At 39.9% G+C, this 23,446-nt stretch overlaps 1 protein-coding gene across 2 annotated transcripts in view; it reads left to right on the forward strand.

Moving 5' to 3' along the window:
* PIBF1 (progesterone immunomodulatory binding factor 1) overlaps positions 1-23,446 on the forward strand; it is a 179,883-nt gene that overhangs the window by 155,419 nt on the left and 1,018 nt on the right. For both annotated transcript variants that reach the window (XM_075850252.1, XM_075850253.1), the window contains one exon: positions 21,877-22,056. In XM_075850252.1, the coding sequence (XP_075706367.1) occupies positions 21,877-22,056 (180 nt within the window). The remainder of the gene's footprint in view (positions 1-21,876; positions 22,057-23,446) is intronic.

The following is a 23,446-nucleotide window of genomic DNA, read 5'->3' on the forward strand; positions in this document are numbered from 1 at the left end:
CCCCTTGTAGGGAACGCCATACAGCGTCCCCCCTCCCAAAAAAATGCGACCTACAGTGTGTCCTACAAAATACATGTATCCCCTCTCCACAGGATCTCCACAGAATAGGGGATACATGAGTAATCGCTGGCAGCGATAGGGAGATTGGGGGACTGAAAGTCCCCCGAAGTTCTCCATGACCAACCTCTGACTTCCGGCGTCTGCGCAGCTCAATAAAAATGAAAGGAGCGCTGGTCACGCATGCGCACAAGCACGACCGGCACTCAATTCATTTCTACGGAGCTGCCGACACAGACCCAGGAAGTCCGAGGTTTGTGATGGAGAACTTCAGGGGACTTTCAGTCCCCCGTTTTCCCTATCCCTGCCAGCGATCACACATGTATCTCCTGTCCTGTGGAGAGGGGATACATGTATTTTGCTCTATTTTGCGCCTTCAGGACCAGACACCGTTTAGCCATTTTTAGCACGTGTTAGTTAAATGGCTATAACTTTTTTATTTGTTGGGCTAACGATGTGATTTTTGCGATGTTTTTTTCCGTAGATAATGCAGGTTTAATTTTTTATAATTTTTATACACACCTTTTTTGCTATTTTAGAATTTTTATTCATAAAGTTTGAAAATAATAGTAAAAAAATAAGCTTTTTTACATTTCAGCTATTTTTTTTTTGGTAATAACATAGTTTTACCCTAAAATAGACCTTTTATTTGTGATCGTCATTGTCTACCGTAAATGTTTATATATTACATGTCTATATTAGGGTAATTGGGTCAGCGCTAGCGTTACAACAATGGTTGGCGGGGTGGAATGTTTTTTTTTGGGGTGGGTATTTTATGTGTATTTATTATTACATTTTTTTTGCACTTGACTTTATTATTTTTTTATTACTATGGTCTGTCCCTCAAAGGTCAAAAAAGACCTTTGGGGAACTTTATATATTTTTTTTCTTTCTTTTACACCATGCTTTTCCACTGTAACTGGGGCTGCACAGCAGCCCCAGTTACAGGGGAAATCAGCCCTCTCATAGTGACGATTGTCACTAATAGGGCTGTGCTGGGTCTAGTAAGACCCAGCAGCAGACTGCCACTAACGGCACCCGGCGATCATGTGACCAGTCACATGATCACCGGGAGGAATAGAGACAGCGCCGCTGCTGCTGTCTCTATTCCTGTACACAGCGCGCATTCAGCGCTGTGTACAAGTGATCAGAGAAGACAGAAGCAGCGAAAGCTGCTTCTATCCTCTCCTCAGGGTCCCCGGCAGTCACTGACAGCCGGAGACCCGACATTCAGCTGCCCGATCGCGCGGGCAGCAAGTTAAAACCCGAGCCGTAGAAAGTCTATGGCTCGGGTTTTAAGGACCCTGACCGCTGGCCGTAAAAATACAGCCAGCGGTCGGGAACCAGTTAATGGCAGAGCGGGGAGATACCTCCCTGCTCTGCCGTAGTGTTCAGTGGCGTCCCGCTGTAGCAGCCATAGCGGCTGCTAGCGGAGCCTCTGGCCATGGTGGGGGCCCGTGCCGGCGGGCGACACGGGCCCCCTCATGCCGCGGGCCCCGTAGCAGCCGCTACTGCTGCTACGGCGGTAGTTACGCCACTGAACAAGACACAAGGTAGTTATACTGCATCAGCATCTTGCAAAGATCCCAGGCAAAGAGTTCAAAGTGGACTGAATTTTCAAGGTGTGCTGTTCAAGTTCTTTTGAAGAAGCATAAAGAAACAGACCACATTGAGGACTGTAGATGTAGTGTTTGGCCAAGGAAACTTGCAGCAGATCAAAGACACATCATTCTTACTTCCCTTTGAAATAGGAAGAAGTCCAACAGTGCCATTATCTCAAAACTGGCAGAAACCAGTGGGACCCAGGTACACCCATCTACTGTTCAGAGAAGTCTGTCCAGAAGTGGTCTTCACAGAAGAAGTGCGGCCAAAAAGCCATATCTTCGACGAGGAAGCAAGGCCAAGCGACACAACTATGCACAAAAAAATAGGAACTGGGGTGCAGAAAAATAACAGCAGATGCTCTGGACTGATGAGTCAAAATGTGAAATATTTGGCTGTAATAGAAGGCAGTTTGTTCACCGAAGGGCTGGAGAGCTGTACAATAATGAGTGTCTGCAGGCAACCATGAAGCATGGTGGAGGTTCCTTGCAAGTTTTGGGCTGCATTTCAGCAAATGGAGTTGGGGATTTGTTCAGGATTAATGGTGCCCTCAATGTTGAGAAAAACAGGCAGATACTTATCCATCATGCAATACCATCAAGAAGGCATCTGATTTGCTCCAAATTTATTCTGTAGCAGGACAATGACCCCAAACATACAACCAATGTAATTAAGAACTATCTTCAGCGTAAAGAACAACAAGGAGCCCTGGAAATTATAATATGGCCCCCACAGAGCCCTGATCTCAACATCATCAAGTCTGTCTGGGATTACATGAAGAGACAGAAGAATTTGGTAAAGCCTACATCCAAAGAAGATCTGTGGTTAGTTCTCCAAGATGTTTGGAACAACCTCCCTGCCGAGTTCCTTCAAAAACTGTGTGGAAGTGTACCTAGAAGAATTGATGCTGTTGTGAAGGCAAAGGGAGGTCACACCAAATATTGATTTGATTTAGATTTCCTTTCTGTTCATTCACTCTGCACTTTAATTGGTAAAAAAAAAACTATTAACATTTCTATTTTTGAAAGCATTTTTTCACAACTGCCTAAAACGTTTGCACACTACTGTATATCAGCAAAAAAATAAAAAAAGTTCCCGCTGATAATGTAATATGTATGGGTGAAACCTGATATCCCCCTCATGTCTTCCAGTGGAGGGAACAAGAATCGGGTATATATGATTTCAACATACCCAATCCTTTATTCCATGGGTGATGAGCAGTACCAGAGGTATCTGGCAGCAGCTTATGTCCCTCTCCCCACTTAAATAATCATACCGCTGATATTTATGGGGCAGTCTGTGATCTGTATATGGCCAGTATCAAAGGGGTTTTCCCTCGAACAACATTTATTACATATTCACGGGATATGTAATAAAAGTTATTGCTGGGACCCCCCACAATCACTAGTTGGCTGAGTTCACACGGGGTGGATATACGCTGCGCAATAGCATGCAGCGTATCCGCCCTGTGCGCCGCAGGGAATTCTAGGTGAAAAAACTGCACCAAATTGACTGATTGGCTGCAGCGGCGGTCACATGGGATGAAATGTCAATGCAGGAGGCCAGCCTGGAGAAAGAAACACAGACTCCTGGGTAAGTATAAGATTTTTTTTTTTTGCAGATTTGTGTTTTTTTGTGGCGGAAACGCTGCGAAACCCGCCGCAAAAAAGGCAATAACTGCTATTTGTTGCGGGTTTTACCTCCCCATTGAATTCAATATGGAAAACCCGCAAAAAAAGAAGCCGCGTTTACGCAAATACAATTGACATGCTGCGGAATGAATTTCTGCACCGCAGGTCAATTTCTGAGCATTTTTCCCTCTCACTATTTACGCAGCATGTGGATAAGATTTGTTTTATCTCATCCACTTTGCTGCTACTGTATTTGATACAGATTTTCCGCAACATATTCCGTTGCGGAAAATCTGCAGTATTTATGCAACGTGTGAACGTGTGCTTCCAATTTTCCGGTTTCTCCACACTAATACATGTGTGGTGTGGAAGCGTTGTATGGAGTGGAGGCCAAGCATTCGCACTGCTGCTCTATACAACTATATGGGAGATATGGAAATAGCCAAGTTAGTAGAATTATTGAGTAGATAATTTATCGGTGGTGACGTGATCTTTAATGTCTGACTCCAAAAACATATCCCAAAAACTTTTTGAGTATAAATGAATTTCAGAATTAATCAGAATAGACGCTTATCAACATCTACAATAGTTTTGAGACCGCACTGGTGGCGATAAATACTGGACAGCTCATTCTCGATGGTTGAGCGCAGGTTAACACGGCAGGGGATGTCAGTGGGCATTTAACTATTTACACAAAGGTACGTGAATGGATCTGAAGATGTCCTTTCCCGCTGATGAACTCTTCTTCCCCTGCTTTGATGCTATAGTGAGAGAAAGCGAAACACGGCGCCACATGGTGCAGGTTACCCAAGTGGGAAATGGATAATCAAGAGGAATGATGCTTACCTTGAAGCAATGAAATAAGAGCGATGGAGAGAATGGTGCTGCTGCTGCCGGGACTCGAGGCCGGTAATTCCAGAAGAACGACCGCAGATGCTATGCTGGGTAGGCTGGAAAAAAAGAGAGTCTGCAAAGGCGCTGCTGCACACGGATGGGACCGAAGTGAAAACTTCGGAAAGATGATGATAATGATGATAATAATCCAATGAAGCAATGATGATAATTGAATAAAATTTAATGGTATGACTACGCGTTTCAATGCCGAACCGGCATCTTCATCAGGTCATGAAAAAGAGCACAGACATCACAGTTTAAATAGAGTCATAAAGTTCAAAAAAACCCGCCAATGTGAACAGGGGCAGGGCGATAAGATGACGTCAGAGTTCAAAGGTTAAAAATAACAGATAACAGTGACCACGAAGTAATGAACATAATCAAAATAATAAAAATGTTGAAAAAGAAAAGATAAAGTCCATCAGTTGGGAAACAATATAGGAAAACTGACACAAGTGGTACAAAATTAGGGGATGCAGAACAGGATGAGGTGTTATCCGTGAAATAAACGGAACAATAGGTGCCGGTGTCAATGCAACAATTATAAACAATATAATAAAATATGTAAAATGTATAAATAGGCAATATATTGGCACAATAATTAGGAAGGACAGAAAGACAATTAGAAATAAATCATTATACACTAAAAGAATGAAGTCGGCAAATGCCGGTAAAACATCAATAAATAACGGTACAACGAATGTAGACAAAAGGGATGTCATATATATAAATTTATAATGCGAAAACATAAATGTGGTCATTAATGAGAGGATAGGGGTGCAAATACTGAAATTAAATAATTAATAAGAGAATTATGAACAAATGGATCTGGTATGATGAATGATACGCTATAAAGCCGATGTTACAGCCGGCAGCCGGTAAATGATAATAGGTAGAGAACGAAAAAATAGAGATGAAGAATGATGTGGAGACGAGAAGCTAAATAATGACATGTACAAATGTAAAGGACAGTAAGTGATAATTAACAGTATGTACTAATAATGCTGATGTTGGCAAAGGGCAAATGTCCTGAAAAATTTCCCAAGAAATCAGGACTGTGTCTATAACGGAAAAAACTACTGATAATGCAAGAGAAAATACAAGTAAGAAAGATGGAACATCAATGGTACAAAACATAAAATTGCACAAATGTATAAAGCCGACAATATGGGTCAAAAAACAGTATAGCCATAAACATATAAAATAACATATCAAAAACTAAAAACATAAATGGCGAAAATAAGATTTAAACTGTATTAGTAATTAGGACAAATATTAATCCAAAGTGGACTCAGAGACATCATTGAGGCCATCAGGTTGAAGAGTTTTCATTTTAAAAATCCAGTAGTTTTCGCGTTGTTTAAGTTTGCTGAATCGATTAGTGATATTGTGCGAAATTTGCTCTATAGGTGTAATGAGCAAACTGCTAAACTGACTATTATGTGTGGTGGAGAAGTGTCGGGAGACACTATGTTTTAAAAAACCAGTATTAATGTTGAATCTGTGGTTATTGATTCTAGTCCGTAAACATTGCGTAGTACGGCCAATATATTGGAGATGACACGGACATTCCAACAAATAAATAACGAACGAGCTTCCACAGTTCAGGAAGCTATTGATCTTAAAAGATTCTTTAGTCATTGTGGATGTGTAAATGGAGGTCTTGTGAGTGATATTGGTGCAACACATACATCGCTGTCGGCCACATTTGAAAGAGCCTAAAATTCTAGGAAGCAAAATGGAACCAGGTACCATGGGAATTTTTAGTTTACTAGGTGCTAGAATATTTTTAAGAGTTTTTGATCGTCGATAAGTAATGGTAGGTCTATCCGGTAATTCAGTTTTTAAAAAAGGATCATTTCTCAAAATGTGCCAATGTTTAACAAGGACCTCACGGATTTTTTTGTTTCCACTATTAAAAGTTGTAATAAAATTATTACTAAATTTCTGTTTATTTTCAATTGCTCTAACAGTTTGCTTATTACACCTATAGAGCAAATTTCGCACAATATCACTAATCGATTCAGCAAACTTAAACAACGCGAAAACTACTGGATTTTTAAAATGAAAACTCTTCAACCTGATGGCCTCAATGATGTCTCTGAGTCCACTTTGGATTAATATTTGTCCTAATTACTAATACAGTTTAAATCTTATTTTCGCCATTTATGTTTTTAGTTTTTGATATGTTATTTTATATGTTTATGGCTATACTGTTTTTTGACCCATATTGTCGGCTTTATACATTTGTGCAATTTTATGTTTTGTACCATTGATGTTCCATCTTTCTTACTTGTATTTTCTCTTGCATTATCAGTAGTTTTTTCCGTTATAGACACAGTCCTGATTTCTTGGGAAATTTTTCAGGACATTTGCCCTTTGCCAACATCAGCATTATTAGTACATACTGTTAATTATCACTTACTGTCCTTTACATTTGTACATGTCATTATTTAGCTTCTCGTCTCCACATCATTCTTCATCTCTATTTTTTCGTTCTCTACCTATTATCATTTACCGGCTGCCGGCTGTAACATCGGCTTTATAGCGTATCATTCATCATACCAGATCCATTTGTTCATAATTCTCTTATTAATTATTTAATTTCAGTATTTGCACCCCTATCCTCTCATTAATGACCACATTTATGTTTTCGCATTATAAATTTATATATATGACATCCCTTTTGTCTACATTCGTTGTACCGTTATTTATTGATGTTTTACCGGCATTTGCCGACTTCATTCTTTTAGTGTATAATGATTTATTTCTAATTGTCTTTCTGTCCTTCCTAATTATTGTGCCAATATATTGCCTATTTATACATTTTACATATTTTATTATATTGTTTATAATTGTTGCATTGACACCGGCACCTATTGTTCCGTTTATTTCACGGATAACACCTCATCCTGTTCTGCATCCCCTAATTTTGTACCACTTGTGTCAGTTTTCCTATATTGTTTCCCAACTGATGGACTTTATCTTTTCTTTTTCAACATTTTTATTATTTTGATTATGTTCATTACTTCGTGGTCACTGTTATCTGTTATTTTTAACCTTTGAACTCTGACGTCATCTTATCGCCCTGCCCCTGTTCACATTGGCGGGTTTTTTTGAACTTTATGACTCTATTTAAACTGTGATGTCTGTGCTCTTTTTCATGACCTGATGAAGATGCCGGTTCGGCATTGAAACGCGTAGTCATACCATTAAATTTTATTCAATTATCATCATTGCTTCATTGGATTATTATCATCATTATCATCATCTTTCCGAAGTTTTCACTTCGGTCCCATCCGTGTGCAGCAGCGCCTTTGCAGACTCTCTTTTTTTCCAGCCTACCCAGCATTGATGCTATAGTGTCATGTTGAGTTGTGTGTAATAATCACATGTGTAATCAAATGCAAATAGTTTCCTCTACAGAAACTTAAGTCATTGTCAGTATCTCAACACTTGTCGTCCGCTCATCATCACTCTGGAATTCCTTAAGGGAACCTGCATTTAAAGTGAGGAAGGTCACCTATTGTTTCTCATGTGAAAAATACAAGGAAATTGCTGATGTTACTTCTGTGTGAATTACGAAAAACGCTGTTTGCTGATATATATGTACTAAAACAAATCCTTTAAAGGGAATGTGTTGTTAGCAAAAAATGTATTATTTTTTTTTTAGTTAAACAATTAGTGTGTGGGTGATTAAACATTGTTCTAATTTTTTTTATTTTTTTCACGAGTCAGGAAATATTATAAATTGGATTCAATTGGATTCTAATTTATAATATTTCCCATTGCTGGTCACTAGATGGAGCAATTCCCAAAATTGCAGCATTGCATGTGGTAAAGCAACCACATTGCTTTATGCTGCAAAATTGGGAAAAAATCCCTCGCGCATGCGCCGTTCCCACACAGACGGCGTACACCATAGTGGATGGAACGGGCCCCGTTCGCATTCCCTATGGGACTGGAGCTGCCGTATTCCATGTCTGTATGTGTCGTTAATCGACACATACAGAAATGGAAAAAAAAATGGCAGCCCCCATAGGGAAGAAAAAGTGTAAAAATAAAAAAAAGTAACACACAAACACAAATTAATACAAACGTTTTTAATAAAACACTAACATCAAACTGATATTAAAAAATGTTTGGGGGTGACACTGTTCCTTTAAGAAGAGGCATGACATTACTTCTCTACATTTGACAGTGATCTTTGGATTATTGGTGTTTTTCTTGCCTAAAACCCTGTGACAGGAGTACACAGACCACTTGTTAATGTCAAAACATCGCCTGATTTTATCTGTAATGATGGAGCATGTAGATACCGATATAGTTGTCTGAGCTATTTTCATCAAGCAATTCAGTCTATGTATCCCCCTGGCAACATGACTGCAGAGTTTACAACTCGAAGCAGCGTGTTGGCATCAGATTTGCAGCCTTCCTAAACAGCTGCTGTGCAGTTGAGATGTTTTAACATGCCACTGCACATGGCTTACGTATGCAAATAGTTAATGCTGAATAACTAGGCACCTACTCCATCTTGTTCAGCACATTTATATGGGGAATAGAGATTCATGTTTTGATGATCAATGGAATACAATATGAAAACTTTCAGTAAATGATTGCATCCTTGATTTTGATAATACTCAGGTTTCCTCTACAAAGTTCTTAAAGGCATTATATGAGATTAGAAAAAAGAAGTCTGCTTCACTTGAATGAGGCTGTTCTGCAATACCAGACAGAGTCCGTGGGCAAGAGTGGCGCTGTTTCTAGTAAAAAGCAGAATCCTTTTTTTTTTTTTTATAATCTCATACAACCATTTTCCGCAAAAGTTCAGGATTTGTTATCTGCTCTATTTGTTTTTTTTCTTCTTTCATTTAACATTTTTACGTTAAAGAGGTTCCTCAGGAATAAGAATATGTTTATCATGTCTACATTTTGTAATGGATCATCACTAAAACAAGATATAAACTACCTGTCTTTTTTTTTTTTTTTTTTTTTACACACCTGTATATTAACCCCTTCCCTCTTTGGCCACTTTTGACCTTCCTGACAGAGCCTCATTTTTCAAATCTGACATGTTTCAATTTATGTGGTAATAACTCCGGAATGCTTTTACCTATCCAAGCGATTCTGAGATTGTTTTCTCGTGACACATTGGACTTTATGTTACTGGCAAAATTTGCCCGATACATTCAGTATTTATTGTGAAAAACACCAAAATTTAGCGAAAAATTGCAAAAATTAACATTTTTCTCAATTTAAATGCATCTGCTTGTAAGACAGGCAGTTATACCACACAAAAATGTTGCTAACTAACATCCCCCATATGTCTACTTTAGATTGGCATCGTTTTTTGATCATCATTTTATTTTTCTAGGACGTTACAAGGCTTAGAACTTTAGCAGCAATTTCTCACATTTTCAAGAAAATTTCAAAATGCTATTTTTACAGGGGCCAGTTCAGTTGTGAAGTGGCTTTGAGGTCCTTCGATATTAGAAACCGCCAATAAGTCACCCCATTTTAAAAACTGCACCCCTCAAAGTATTCAAAACAGCATTTAGAAAGTTTCTTAACCCTTTAGACATTGCGCAGGAATTAAGGCAAAGTAGAGGTGAAATTTACAAAGTTCATTATTTTTTTCCAGAAATTCATTTTGAATCCATTTTTTTTGTACCACAGAAGGTTTTACCCAAGAAATGCAACTCAATATTTATTGCCCAGGTTCTGCAGTTTTAGGAAATATCCCACATGTGGTCGTAGCGTGCTACTGGACTGAAGCACCGGCCTCAGAAGCAAAGGAGCACCTAGTGGATTTTGGGCCTCCTTTTTATTAGAATATATTTTAGGCACCATGTCAGCTTTGAACAGGTCTAGTGGAACTAAAACAGTGGAAACCCCCCAAAAGTGACCCCATTTGGGAAACTACACCCCTCGAAGAATTTATCTAGGGGTGTAGCAAGCATTTTGACCGGCCAGTTTTTTTGCAAAAATTTTTGGAACTAGGCCATGAAAATGAAAATCTACATTTTTTCAAATAAAATGTAGGTTTAGCTAATTTTTTTTCATTTCCAAAAGAACTAAAGTAGAAAAAGCACCACAGCATTTGTAGAGCAATTTCTCCCGAGTAAAACAGTACCCCACATGTGGTAATAAACGGTTGTTTGGACACACGGCAGGGCTTAGAATGGAAAGTGCGCCATTTGGCTCTTGGAGCTCAAATTTAGCAGAAATGGTTTGCGGAGGCCATGTCACATTTGCAAAGCCCCTGAGGTGACAAAACAGTGGAAACCCCCAACAAGTGACCCCATTTTGGAAACTATACCCTTTGAGGAAATTATCTAGGGTATAGTGAGCATTTTGACCCCACAGGTTTTTTGCAGAAATTTTTGCAAGTAGGCTGTGAAAATGAAAATCTACATTTTTTCAAATAAAATGTAGGTTTAGCTAATTTTTTTTCATTTCCACAAGGACTAAAGGAGAAAAAGCACCATAAAATTTGTAAAGAAATTTCTCCCGAGTAAAACAATACCCCACATGTGGTAATAAACGGCTGTTTGGACACACGGCGAGGCTGAGAAGGGAAAGTGCGCCATTTGGCTTTTGGAACTCAAATTTAGCAGGAATGGTTTGCGGAGGCCATGTCGCATTTGCAAAGCTCCTGAGGGGACAAAACAGTGGAAACCCCCAACAAGTGACCCCATTTTGGAAACTACACCCCATGAGGGAATTATCTAGGGGTAGAGTGAGCAGTTTTACCCCACAGTTTTTTTACAGAACTTATTGTAACTAGGCCGTAAAAATTAAAATCTACATTTTTTCAAAGAAAATGTAGGTTTAGGTATTTTTTTTTCATTTCCACAAGGACTGAAGGAGAAAAAGCACCACAACATTTGTAAAGCAACTTCTCCCGAGTAAAATAATACCCCACATGTGGTCACAAACATCTGTTTGGACACACGGTAGGGCTCAGAATGGAAGGAGCACCATTTGGATTTTGGAATGGTTTCTGGGTGTCATGTCATATTTGCTGAGCCCCTGTAGTACTAGTACAGTGGAAACACCCCAAAAGTGACACCATTTGGGAAACTGCACCCCCTGAGGAATCATCTAGGGGTATAGTGAAAATTTTGATCCCAAAGGTTTTTTGCTGAATTAATTAGAATTAAGCCATGAAAATGAAAAAAATTTTTTTTTTCAACAAGATGTAGTTTTAGATACACATTTTTCATTTTTACAAGGAATAGAGAAGAAAAAGCACCCCAACATTTGTAAAGTAATTTCTCCCGAGTACGGTAACACCCCATATGTGGTTATAATCGACTGTTTACATATATGGGAGCATTCAGAAGAAAAGGAGCGGTATTTATCTTTTGGAGCGTAGATTTTGCTGGAATGGTTTGCGGACGCCATGTTGCATTTGCAAAACCCCTGATGTACCAAACAAAAGTGACCCCGTTTTAGAAACTACACCCCTAAAGGCATTTATCAAGGGATGTAGTGACAATTTAGACTCCACAGGTGTTTTTCAGAAATGAATACGCAGTGGATGGTGCAAAGTGAAAATTGCAATTTCTCCACTGATCTGCCCATTCACCGCACAAGATGTTGTGCCCCTAGAGAATCTTACCCCATAAATTGTTAAGCGGGTTCTCCCGGGCATGGTAATGCCTTACTTGTGGCCATAAATTGCTGTTTGGGCACACTGTAGGGCTAAGAAGGGAAAGACCGCCATTTTGAGCATGGATTTTGCTTGGTAATAGTTCTGTTTGGGGTTTTGCTGGTATTTCAGCTTATAATGTGGTGGCATATGTAATCTGTGCGGAGTACATCAGGGTATATGTAATCTGTGCGGAGTATATCGGGGTATATGTAATCTGTGCGGAGTATATCAGGGCATAATAGGAGGGTATAATCATGGGGTAAATAATATAATTATCCATAGATGTGTGTTACGCTGTGAAGCGATCCGTTATGCACAGGCCGGTGTCACACTGATAAACAGTTTTCTTTCTTATCCCCCTTCTGTAACGTTCTGCACCTTTTGGGGACATTTTCTCCTTCGTAGTTTGGGAAATATTGCTGGGAAAGTTTTGCGCTGGTATAATACGGGCACCCTCGCTTCCAGCGGATGTGCTATGTCCATGCCCTTTCCTAGTTCCTCAATACTAGGGTCCTGAAACTGAAGGAATGTTCCCCTCCGGCCTGCGCATTGAGATGTTTTTTCATCACCGCATTACTAGTGCCGTAACTTTTTTATTTTTCAGTTGATTGAGCGGTGTGCGGGCTTGTTTTTTGCGAGACGGGCTGTAGATTTTATTGGTACCATTTTAGAACACATACGACTTTTTGATCACTTTTTATTTCATTTTTTGGTAAAGGAAATTACCAAAAACAAGCAATTCTGGAATAGTTTTTTATTGTTTTTTTTTCTCTGCATCCACAGTGTGCCCTAAATTACATGTTAGCTTTATTCTGCGGGTCGATACGATTACGGCGATACCAAATTTATATAGTTTTTTTTTATGTATTGCAGCTTTTGCACAATAAAATCACTTTTTTTATAAAATCATTTGTTTTCTCTGTCGACATTCTAAGACCCATAACTTTATTATTTTTGCGTGCACAAAGCGGTGTCAGGGATTATTTTTTGCGGCACGGATTGGCGTTTTTTATTAGTACTATTTTGGAGTAAATGTGACTTTTTGATCACTTTTTATAGCATTTTTTGGAAGGAGATGTGACCTAAAAACAAAGATTCTGGCGCTGTTTTTCATGTTTTTTTTTTACCGCGTTCACCGTGCGGGATAAATTACATAATAGTTTTGTAGTTTGGGTCGTTACGGACGCGGCGATACCAATTATGTATAGTTTTTTTTATTTTTACGGTTTTTCCCATAATAAAATACTTACTATGGGAAAAAAGTCAGTTTAGCTTTATTTTTATTTGAAATGTGTGTGTTTTTATTGTTTTACCACATTTTTATTAACTTTTTTTTACTTTTTTTACTTGTCCCACTAGGGGACATGAGGGCCTGATGCCCCGATCGCTACTCTAATACACTGCACTACATACGTAGTGCAGTGTATTAGCGCTGTCAGTTATTCACTGACAGCAAGCCTATGAGGACTCGCTGCAGGCGGGTCCTCATCGGCTCCCGTACAAGGCAGACTCGGACGCCATTTTCTGGCGTCCGATTGCCACAGCAACCCAGCGATTGCATCACTGGGTTGCCGATCGGGTGAAAACCTATCAGATGCTGCGCTCTATTGAGCGCAGCATCTGAGGGGTTAATCTGCCGGATCGGAGAGTAGCTCCGGTCCTGGCAGTTACAGGAGGGTGCCAGCTGTATAATACAGCTGTCACCCCGCGGTGATGGTGCCGGCTCTGCTTCTGAGCCCGCACCATCACTGCGCCGTATATATACGGCGCTTTGCGGGAACCACCTCCCGACAGCGCCGTATATATACGGCGTATGTCGGGAAGGGGTTAAGTCTGTACAGATGTTATGTACATAGACTTTAAAGCCTGAAGCAGGTTCACAGACTCTATATGGATGACTTTGTGCAAAAAACACACATCCATACAGTCATATCATCTCAATTTGTGCATTGAAATGGAAGGTGTATTGTAACATTTTAGCACTTTCTGTGCTGACAGTAGACCGGACTTAAAGTTTCTAATTTTAGGTCTGATAAACAGCCTTTAAAATTCCCCATTGACACTCAGTTATCAATTTGTTATTCCTCCAGGAAATAGATGAATAGGGGGGACATCCAAGTGTCCACAAAACACAGTCCCAAAAGGATTTTGGAATCAAGTCTAATAAGAGGTTTTCTTGGTCTTACAGATGGTGTTCCCCTTTTTGGACAGTGGAAATTGCAAGCAGGACACTTTAGATATTTTTTCGTAGCCCCCCTGTCTGCTTTCTAATGTAAATTGAGTACACCTGTGCAAGCATGTTTTTATTGCTCCAATGTATCTGAAGCAAAAAAGAAATAACTTTTTGTAAATCGTCTTAATTAAAGAAAAATCTACTCTCTTGTGTATACAGTCATGTGTTACTTTCTCTTATCTGTGTCATGATCCGTGGGCATGTGGACCCACTAGGCGGCACCGCCGTAGCGGAGTAGCAGCTGTCCAATTAACCGTCCTAGTACAAGGGTACCTTTGATAGTCCAGACAGTAGCAGAGGCTAGGCACAGATGAACTTGCAGGCAGATGACACCAGACGTGGTGTATAACAGCTGGCGTGACAGGTGGCACAGCACGACTCCAACACTAAGGCACAGGAACAAATATAGCACGGGCTACAGGATACAGGTAGCAGGGCACGGGAACAGGATAACACTAGGGGATCATTTGCTAAGACTAACATGGGTAAACACAACAACGCTCAGGCAATGAGTGAAAGTCCAGGGTGATCATGGGCTAATTACAGATTTTACACATGTGCACATACTGGCCCTTTAAGGCCGGGCGCGAGCGTGTGCACCCTACGGGAACCAGCACAGTGATGCGGAAGTGAGTGCCGGCGTCTCTCAGGAGGGAGATGCCACCTAGCACTCACTCGTCCATGGCCGCGGCCGTCGAGGGGTAAGTTAGAATGACGGTCCGTGGCTGTGGACACTACAATCTGCTCCATTTTCTTGAAAACCTATAGACCGCGTAGTAAGTGGGACAGATGGAAGAGCGTAGGATCAGACTACACATGGTTTGTTTGCAGTTTGTAGCTATGGAAAATCATAGGTCTGCATAGGAGCTGCAGACACAAAATGGTGGAATAAAGTCAATTATCCCAAGCACACCAGCAAATTGACCTCTAAAATGCTAAAGGTGAATAAAAATAATTAAAGCTGTTGAAATGGCCAATTTAAAGTCAAGACCTCAACCCCATTGACATACTGTAGCGAGATCTTAAAGAGGCTCTGTCACCAGGTTATAAGTGGCCTATCTCCTACATAATATGATCGGCGCTGTAATGTAGATTAAAGCAGTGTTTTTTATTTAGAAAAACTATCATTTTTGACTGAGTTATGACCTATTTTAGCTTTATGCTAATGAGTTTCTTAATGGACAACTGGGCGTGTTTTACTTTTTGACCAAGTGGGCGAGATTACGATGTAACGTGTCATTTAAAACGAGATTACGTTTGCCTTGCCGTAAATCTCACAAACGCTACAGAAGTGTCAGGATTCTGAATAGACATCATGTCCTGGCTGGAGGTAATGTATATTCATTGTCAGGACACTGCAGTAACGTTAATGTGTGTGTATGTGGCAGCACATAGTGATGTAATAAGATCACCATATGCTGTGTAAATGAATGGGGAGAAGTATATGACGGTGATTGGTCAGCGTCATACACTTCTCTCCACAACGCCCTCTTGGTCAAAAAGTAAAACACGCCCAGTTGTCCATTAAGAAACTCATTAGCATAAAGCTAAAATAGGTCAAAACTCAGTCAAAAATTATAGTTTTTCTACATAAAAATCACTGCTGTAATCTACATTACAGCGCCGATCATATTATGTACAAGATAGGGCACTTATAATGTGGTGACAGAGGCTCTTTAAGAGAGCCGTACATACTCAAACATCAATGAACTGAAGCAATGTTGTAAAGTAGAGTGGGCCTGATGTACTTATTTTTTTCCCCCACCTAGTTTCTGAATGTTGGTTTACAGGCTATGTACGCTTTTGTAGCCCAAATTTTTGTCGATGTTTTATTTGATAAGCAACTTCTAAATTTATTTTTTTACATCTAAATTCATGAATTAAGATTTGATTGTTATTGGCACGCAGGACCAGCTTTCAGCCGAGCCGTCAGTCCAGCTGACCTGACGGATTCTACTTCGACGGCAAGATACAGATTCTATGTATACTGAATAAAATATATATATATATATATATATATATATATATATATATATATAAAATAAATGTTTAAATAAAAATTGCTTAGAAACAAATAAAAGATTGATTTATTAACCCCTTAAGGACGCAGCCTAGTTTGGGCCTTAAGGCTCAGAGCCCATTTTTCAAATCTGACATATTTCACTTTATGTGGTAATAACGTCGGAATGCTTAAACCTATCCAAGCGATTCTGAGATTGTTTTCTCGTGACACTTTGGGCTTCATGTTCGTGGTAAAATTTGGTCGATATATTCAGTCTTTATTTGTGAAAAATTGCAAAATTTTGAGAAAATTTACAAAAAATAGCATTTTTCAGAATTTAAATGCATCTGCTTGAAAAACAGACGGTTATACCACCCAAAATAGTTACTAGTTCACATTTCCCATATGTCTACTTTTGATTGGCATCGTTTTTTGAACATTCTTTTATTTTTCTTGGACGTTACAAGGCTTAGAACATAAACAGCAATTTCTCATATTCTTAAGAAAATTTCAAAAGCCTTTTTTTGAAGGTGCCAGTTCAGTTCTGAAGTGGATTTGAGGGGACTATGTGTTAGAAACCCCCATAAAACACCCCATTTTAAAAACTAGACCCCTCAAAGTATTCAAAACAGCATATAGAAAGTTTTTTAACCCTTCAGGCATTTCACAGGAATTAAAGCAAAGTGGAAATTAAATTTGCAAATTTCATTTTTTCTGCTGAATTTCAATTTTATTCAATTTTTTTTTAGTAACAGAGAAGGTTTTACCAGAGAAACACTACTAAATATGTATTGTCCAGATTCTGCAGTTTTTAGAAATGTCCCACATGTGGCCCTACTGCGCTTGTGGACTAAAACACAAGCCCTAGAAGCAAAGAAGCACCTAGTGCATTTTGAGGCCTCTTTTTTATTAGAATATATTTTAGGCAGCATGCCAGGTTTGAAGAGGCGTTGAGGTATCAAAACAATGGAAACCCACCAGAAGTGACCCCATTTTGGAAATTACACCCCTCAAGGAATTCATTTATGGTTTTTGTTATCATTTTGACCGCACAGTTTTTTCACAGCACCTATTTGAATTGGGCTGTGAAATGAAAAAAATGATATTTTTTCCAATAAGATGTCATTTGTGATCAAAATTTCTTATTTTCACAGGGAACAACATACCCCATTTTGTTGCCCAATTTGTCCTTAGTGCGGCAATACCCCATTTGTGGTGATAAACTGCCGTTTGGGCCCATGGGAGGGCTCAGAAGGAAAGGAGCGCTATGTGTTTGTTGGAGTCCAGATTTTGCTGGATTGGTTTTCGGGTGCCATGTTGCATTTGCAGAGCCCCAGAGGTATCAAAGCAATGGAAACCCACCAGAAGTGACCCCATTTTGGAAACTACACCCCTCAAGGAATTCATTTATGGTTTTTGTTATCATTTTGACCGCACAGTTTTTTCACAGCACCTATTTGAATTGGGCTGTGAAATGAAAAAAATGATATTTTTTCCAATAAGATGTCATTTGTGATCAAAATTTCTTATTTTCACAAGGAACAACATACCCCATTTTGTTGCCCAATTTGTCCTTAGTGCGGCAATACCCCATTTGTGGTGATAAACTGCCCTTTGGGCCCATGGGAGGGCTCAGAAGGAAAGGACCACCATTTGGCCTACTGGAGCTTTTCTGGTGCTAAGTCATGTGTGCAGAAGCCCCTGAGGTACCAGTACAGTTGAAACCCCCGAGAAGTGACCCCATTTTAAAAACTACACCCCTTAAGACATTCATCTAGAGGTGTAGTGAGCATTTTGACCCCACAGGTACTGTGTAAAAGATAATGCGCAGCAGATGGTGCAGTGTGAGATTTGCAATTTTATATATGTATATGCCATTTCAGTGTCCAATATAGTGTGCCCAGCATGCGCCACCGGAGATATACACCCCTTAAATTGTAATGTGGGTTCTCCTGGGTACGACAATACCCTACATGTGGCTGTTATCAGCTGCCTGGGCATACGGCAGGGCTCAGAAGGGAAAGATGAGGGGGGTAAGCTGTGCGGAGTGCATCAGGGTAAATTGAAAATCAAGGGATGTATGATACATTTTAAAACAATCTTTTATACAGAGCCCTGGTTTTTCGGGACACGTGTCACATTGGTATATTGTGTTCTTCCTTATCCCCCTCTTATAGCAGACTCTGCACCTCTTTTGACTCTTTCCCTTTCCACCGGTTTGGGGACCTTCTCCTGGAAAGTGTTGCCCTGGTACGATGCGCCCCCCCTTCCTGGTCCCTAAAGATTAGATCTTGAAATTCCAGGAAAGTTCCCCTCTGGCCTGCACATCGACGTAGCACATACGCATTGTACAAAGCCATCTGTATGATGTGCCCGGCCAGCTTCTTATACCTCACCGCATGGCGCTGTAGGGCTTCAGGACTTGATTTGACAAGTCCATCCCTCCCATGTACCTATTGTAGTCCAGGATGCAGTCTGGTTTGGGGGTGGCCTTTCCTTCATATATCCTAAACCTGTAGGTATACCCTGATGCACTCTCGCAGCTTATACATCTTCACGCCATACCTTGCCCTCTTACCTGGCAGGTACTGGCGGAATTGAACCCTCCCTTTAAAATGTACCAGGGACTCATCAATAGAAATACACTTCTCGGGGGTGTATGCTTGGGAAAACCGGGCACTGGAACGGTCTAATAGGGGTCTCCGTTTATACAAACGGTCAAAACTGGGGTCATCTCGGAGTGGGCACGGCTCATTATCAGTATAATGGAAGAAGCGAAGTATTGCCTCATTTATTTATTTTTTTAGGTTCCAGTTCATTTCTGAAGTTGCTTTGAGGGGCCCATATATTAGAAACCCCTATCAAACACCCCATTTTAGAAACTAGACCCCTCAAAGTATTCACAACAGCATTTAGAAAGTTTATGAACCCTTTAGGTGTTTCACAGAAATTTAGAGCAAAGTAGAGGTGACATTTACTCTTTTTATACCATTTTTTTTATAACACAAAAGGATTTATCAGAGAAACGCAACTCAATACTTATTGCCCAGATTCTGCAGTTTAGAGAAATATCCCACATGTGGCCCTCGGGCGGTAATGGACTGAAGCACCGGCCTCCGAAGCAAAGGAGCACCTAGCGGATTTTGAGCCCTCTTTTTTATTAGGCACCATGTCCGGTTTGAAGAGGTCTTGTGGTGCCAAAACATTGGAAACCCCCCAAAAGTGACCCCAATTTGGAAACTAGACCCCTTGAGGAATCCATTGTAGTTTTCTTGGGGTGCATGCGGCTTTTTGATCAGTTTTTATTCCATTTTTAGGTGGCGTGGTGACTAAAAAACAGCAATTCTACTATTGTTTTTGTATACTTTTTTTTTTACAGCGTTCACCGTGCGCTATAAATGACATATTCACTTTATTCTGCGGGGCGATACGATTACGGCGATACCAGATGTTTATAGTTTTTTTTTATGTCTTATGGCGTTTGCACAATAAAATACGTTTTGTAAACAATCATTCACTTTTTGTGTTACCTTATTCTAAGAGCCATAACGTTTTTATTTTTCAATCAATAAAGCCGTGCGAGGACTTATTTTTTGCGTAACGAACTGTAGTTTCCATCAGTACCATTTTTAGGTAGATGCGACTTTTTGATCTCTTTTTATTCCATTTTTTGGGAGGTGAAGTGACCAAACAATTGTGATTGTGGTACGGTTTATTAATATTTTTTTTTACGGCGTTCACCGTGCGGGATAAATAACAAAATAATTTTGTAGTTCAGGCCGTTACGGACGCGGCGATACCAATTATGTATAGTTTATTTGTTTGTTTATATATTTTTATTAATAATAAAGGCCTGATAAGGGAAAAAGTGGGACTTTTACTTTTATTACTTTTAAAACTTTTATTTTCTTATTTTTACACATCTTTTTTTAACTTTTTTTTTACTTTATTACTTTGTCCCACTAGGGGACATGAGGGCAGGAGGCCCTGATCGCTATTCTAATACACTGCACTACATGCGTAGTGCAGTGTATTAGAACTGTCAGCTACTCACTGACAGCAAGCATAGTGGGTCCTGACGTTGTCAGGACCCACTAGGCTTCCGTCTATGGCATAGCCGGACGCCATTGTTTGGTGTCCGGTTGCCATAGTCACCATCGCCGGCCGCTATCGCGTAGCAGGCCGGCGATGGCAGCTTAACCCCTAAAAAGCCGCGATCTCTATAGAACGCGGCTTTTAAGGGGTTAATCAGCGGGGACACAGCGATCGGTCCCCGCTGTAGGAGCTGTGACAGCTGCTGAACAAGACAGCAGCGTCACAGCTCCTGTATGTGTCGGGAGGACGGCCGAAACGGCCGTTACTCCCGAGACGTACTATTACGGCATGGAGCGCGAACGATACAGCTGCCATGACGTAATAGTACGTCAAGGAGCGGGAAGGGGTTAAGAAAAAAATTTGGCCTACAAATGTGACCACAGTTTTTTTTTAATTTTTGGACAAAATGAATATTGAGATTTGTGTTTGTTTTTTTGTTATCACCAGAGGTTTTGTGTGTTAAGAGTTGATTGAGGACCACACAATTTTTATTTATGCCCTGGTAGGTATAAACCTAAAATTGTAGGGTGCTTTCTTTTTCCCATAACTGTATATATCTGTTGTATGACGCATAGTTCATGGTCCTCTTGATACTACATATTATTCAAAACATTTCCTTAAGTTAATTTATTTTTATTTTTCTGCTTGAATTTACTAGAAAACACATCAATTATTAATTGTAATTATCCAATTGTCTGAATTCAAAAGAAGAATTTTACTGCAATGTTTCAACACTCAAGTGATGGAACATAAAATCAATAAAATGAATTAATAGTTTTGAAACAATATTGAAGGTGGATTTCATGCACCTTATGTTTCAATGTATTCTAAAATATTTTGTAGACACACGTTAATCCAATTACCGACCGTTATCATTTTCAAAGAACAACATTTTTTTACAAGTGTGAATATCTAACATGAAAATCTTCGGTCATCAAATAAACCCTCGATAAGATGTCCTAAAGCTATGTTCACATCTGCGTTGTGTTATTGTAGTGTTCTGTTCCGTCAGAGGAGCAGGTCAAGGGAATAAGAGAAGCAACGGTTCCGTTACACAACAGACACTACCGGCGGCCGACAGAACCCATTGGCTTTAATATGTTCTGTCAGCTTTCCGTAATGTCTTCGTGGTTTTGTCGGCCAAACTCGCTGATTTCGGCTGGACTGGCCGACCATCTAATGTATGTGGCGGCATCCGGATTCTCCCCCGATGGCAGATGTCGGGGGATAGAACAGTCGGGCATGTTGAATTTCAACATGCCCGATCCTGTTGTTTGCAAATATATAAGACGCCTCCAGATGAGTCTGGCAGCTGCCTTTTCACTTGTCCCTGTTGAAAATACTTACTCGGCCGAGCAAGCATGTGTATGGGTGAGTCGGAAGGAATAGGTATCAGCCAATCTCAAGTGTAAAGCCAGCTTAAGAGAAGCGTCTGCACCCACTCAATGGCCAATGGATTGGAGGGGTCTCATGTGTTGAAACTTCCTGGCCATGTAGATTCATTCACTTTTATGTGCATAGAACACGTAGAAAATGTGCGCCCAACTCCGCCTTTAAATGGATGCACAGATGCCCTTTAACCCCTCGTTTTTAGCTTCTCTCAGGGTAATAGATGGTTTTAGTGAAATAAATATTTAAATACTTCTATGCCATTCTCCAGGACAGATGATGCTCTAGTAAACCATCTTTCTCATTCATTTTACAGGAGTTGGCTGAAATGAAGCAAGTTTTACTTGGTCTTCAGAATAAGCGACCTGTGGAAGTTTTACTCCGCTCTAAAGCACATGTGAGGAATTACACAACTAAAGGGAAATCTGCGTCACCAGACCCTGCGCTGCAGTCTCGCCAGGAGGACAACGTATTTATACCTCAACCAACTTTGTTTGTAAGTGTTTCATCTCTGCCCTTATGCTGCTTGTAGTTAATCGTAAACTGCCATTTGTTACATGTGACAGTTTTTATAACGGCCATAAAATTCTGGATTGAGAATTCTTTATCTGCAATATTTTATGGCTTTATTTGAAGTTTTTATTTTCACTTTGCCTGACACTTTAGTTTGTTCGTTTTGACATTGATGTTTGTATTCTCAAAGTTACATGATGATTGACTGGTAGACTACATATTGAAAGAGAAAAAATGATTAAGATGAAGATCCATTGGGCTATTAGTATTTACCTAGGTAATTATGGGGTGTAAATGTGAGTCACAGGACAATTAAAGTAAACCTGAGAGCCATTGGACTGCAAAAAACCGTGAATCACTGGAAAGAATTATAAGGCACACATGCAGTATAACCCTTGTTACTGATTTTCCATGGTAAAATGGAGACGGCTGTGATGGTATGTGCCTGCTTTTTCTACTCCAGCATACATTTCAGAACGACATCCAAAGCGAAATAGATGGACATATGTTCGAGTATTTTGGGGAAAGCTGTGGTGCTTTGTGTCAGCGACAAAATGGCTCATGATGATAATTGATTTCAACTGTGCATGGACAATGCATTGGTGCAGGACCCTACCTAAAACCAGCTTAACATTTTTTGGCTGCATTGTCTATAACCCAGAAACGAGGCCAATTTGCTTGTCTGAAGGCACATGGATGTCTGACCAGATTTTAATATTGTTGCAATGTTCTGATCATTTTGTTTGATAAATCACGCAGTCATTCTGTTCATAAGGTTTAAAGGGTAACTAAACTTTTAAAACTTTTAGTGACACTAAAACGATCACTAAAATAAAGCGCCAGAAGGGCTCAGGTGAGACTTTCTATTGAGCCCGTACACTGCTTCAGAAACGATCACCCGAGCACTTCTGCCGCTTTGTTTTAGTGATCGTTGGGGTCTTCGTTCTCTGACTCCCACCGATCAAAACTTCTGATGTGTCACTATGACATGTCAATTTTTTTTTTTAAAGTTTAGTTACACTTTAAGCAACAATTCAGGCAATATGAGTACAGTGTGTTATGGCTAGTACTGGGCCTTAGGCAAGGGGCAGACAGGGAATCAAAGAACTACAAGAGAATCCCTGTGTCATGCACCGCCCCCTTAGGCCTTGCACTATGTATAACACCGTAAATCAGTTTGTCAAGAGTCATCCTTTAGTATAATAAGAATTATAGACAGTTCATGACTTGTGAGCATCTACATTACCTTTTTTATTTAAAACAAATATATTTTACTTTATATTTTAATTTTATTTTAAACAAAAATACATTGGCAGGTTCACTGCACAAAGAAACTTCCAACATGCCTTGAGCAGAGCAATATTATGTAACCT

The sequence above is a fragment of the Rhinoderma darwinii genome, chromosome 2, assembly GCF_050947455.1.
Source record: "Rhinoderma darwinii isolate aRhiDar2 chromosome 2, aRhiDar2.hap1, whole genome shotgun sequence".
In the NCBI taxonomy this organism is placed as follows: domain Eukaryota; kingdom Metazoa; phylum Chordata; class Amphibia; order Anura; family Rhinodermatidae; genus Rhinoderma; species Rhinoderma darwinii.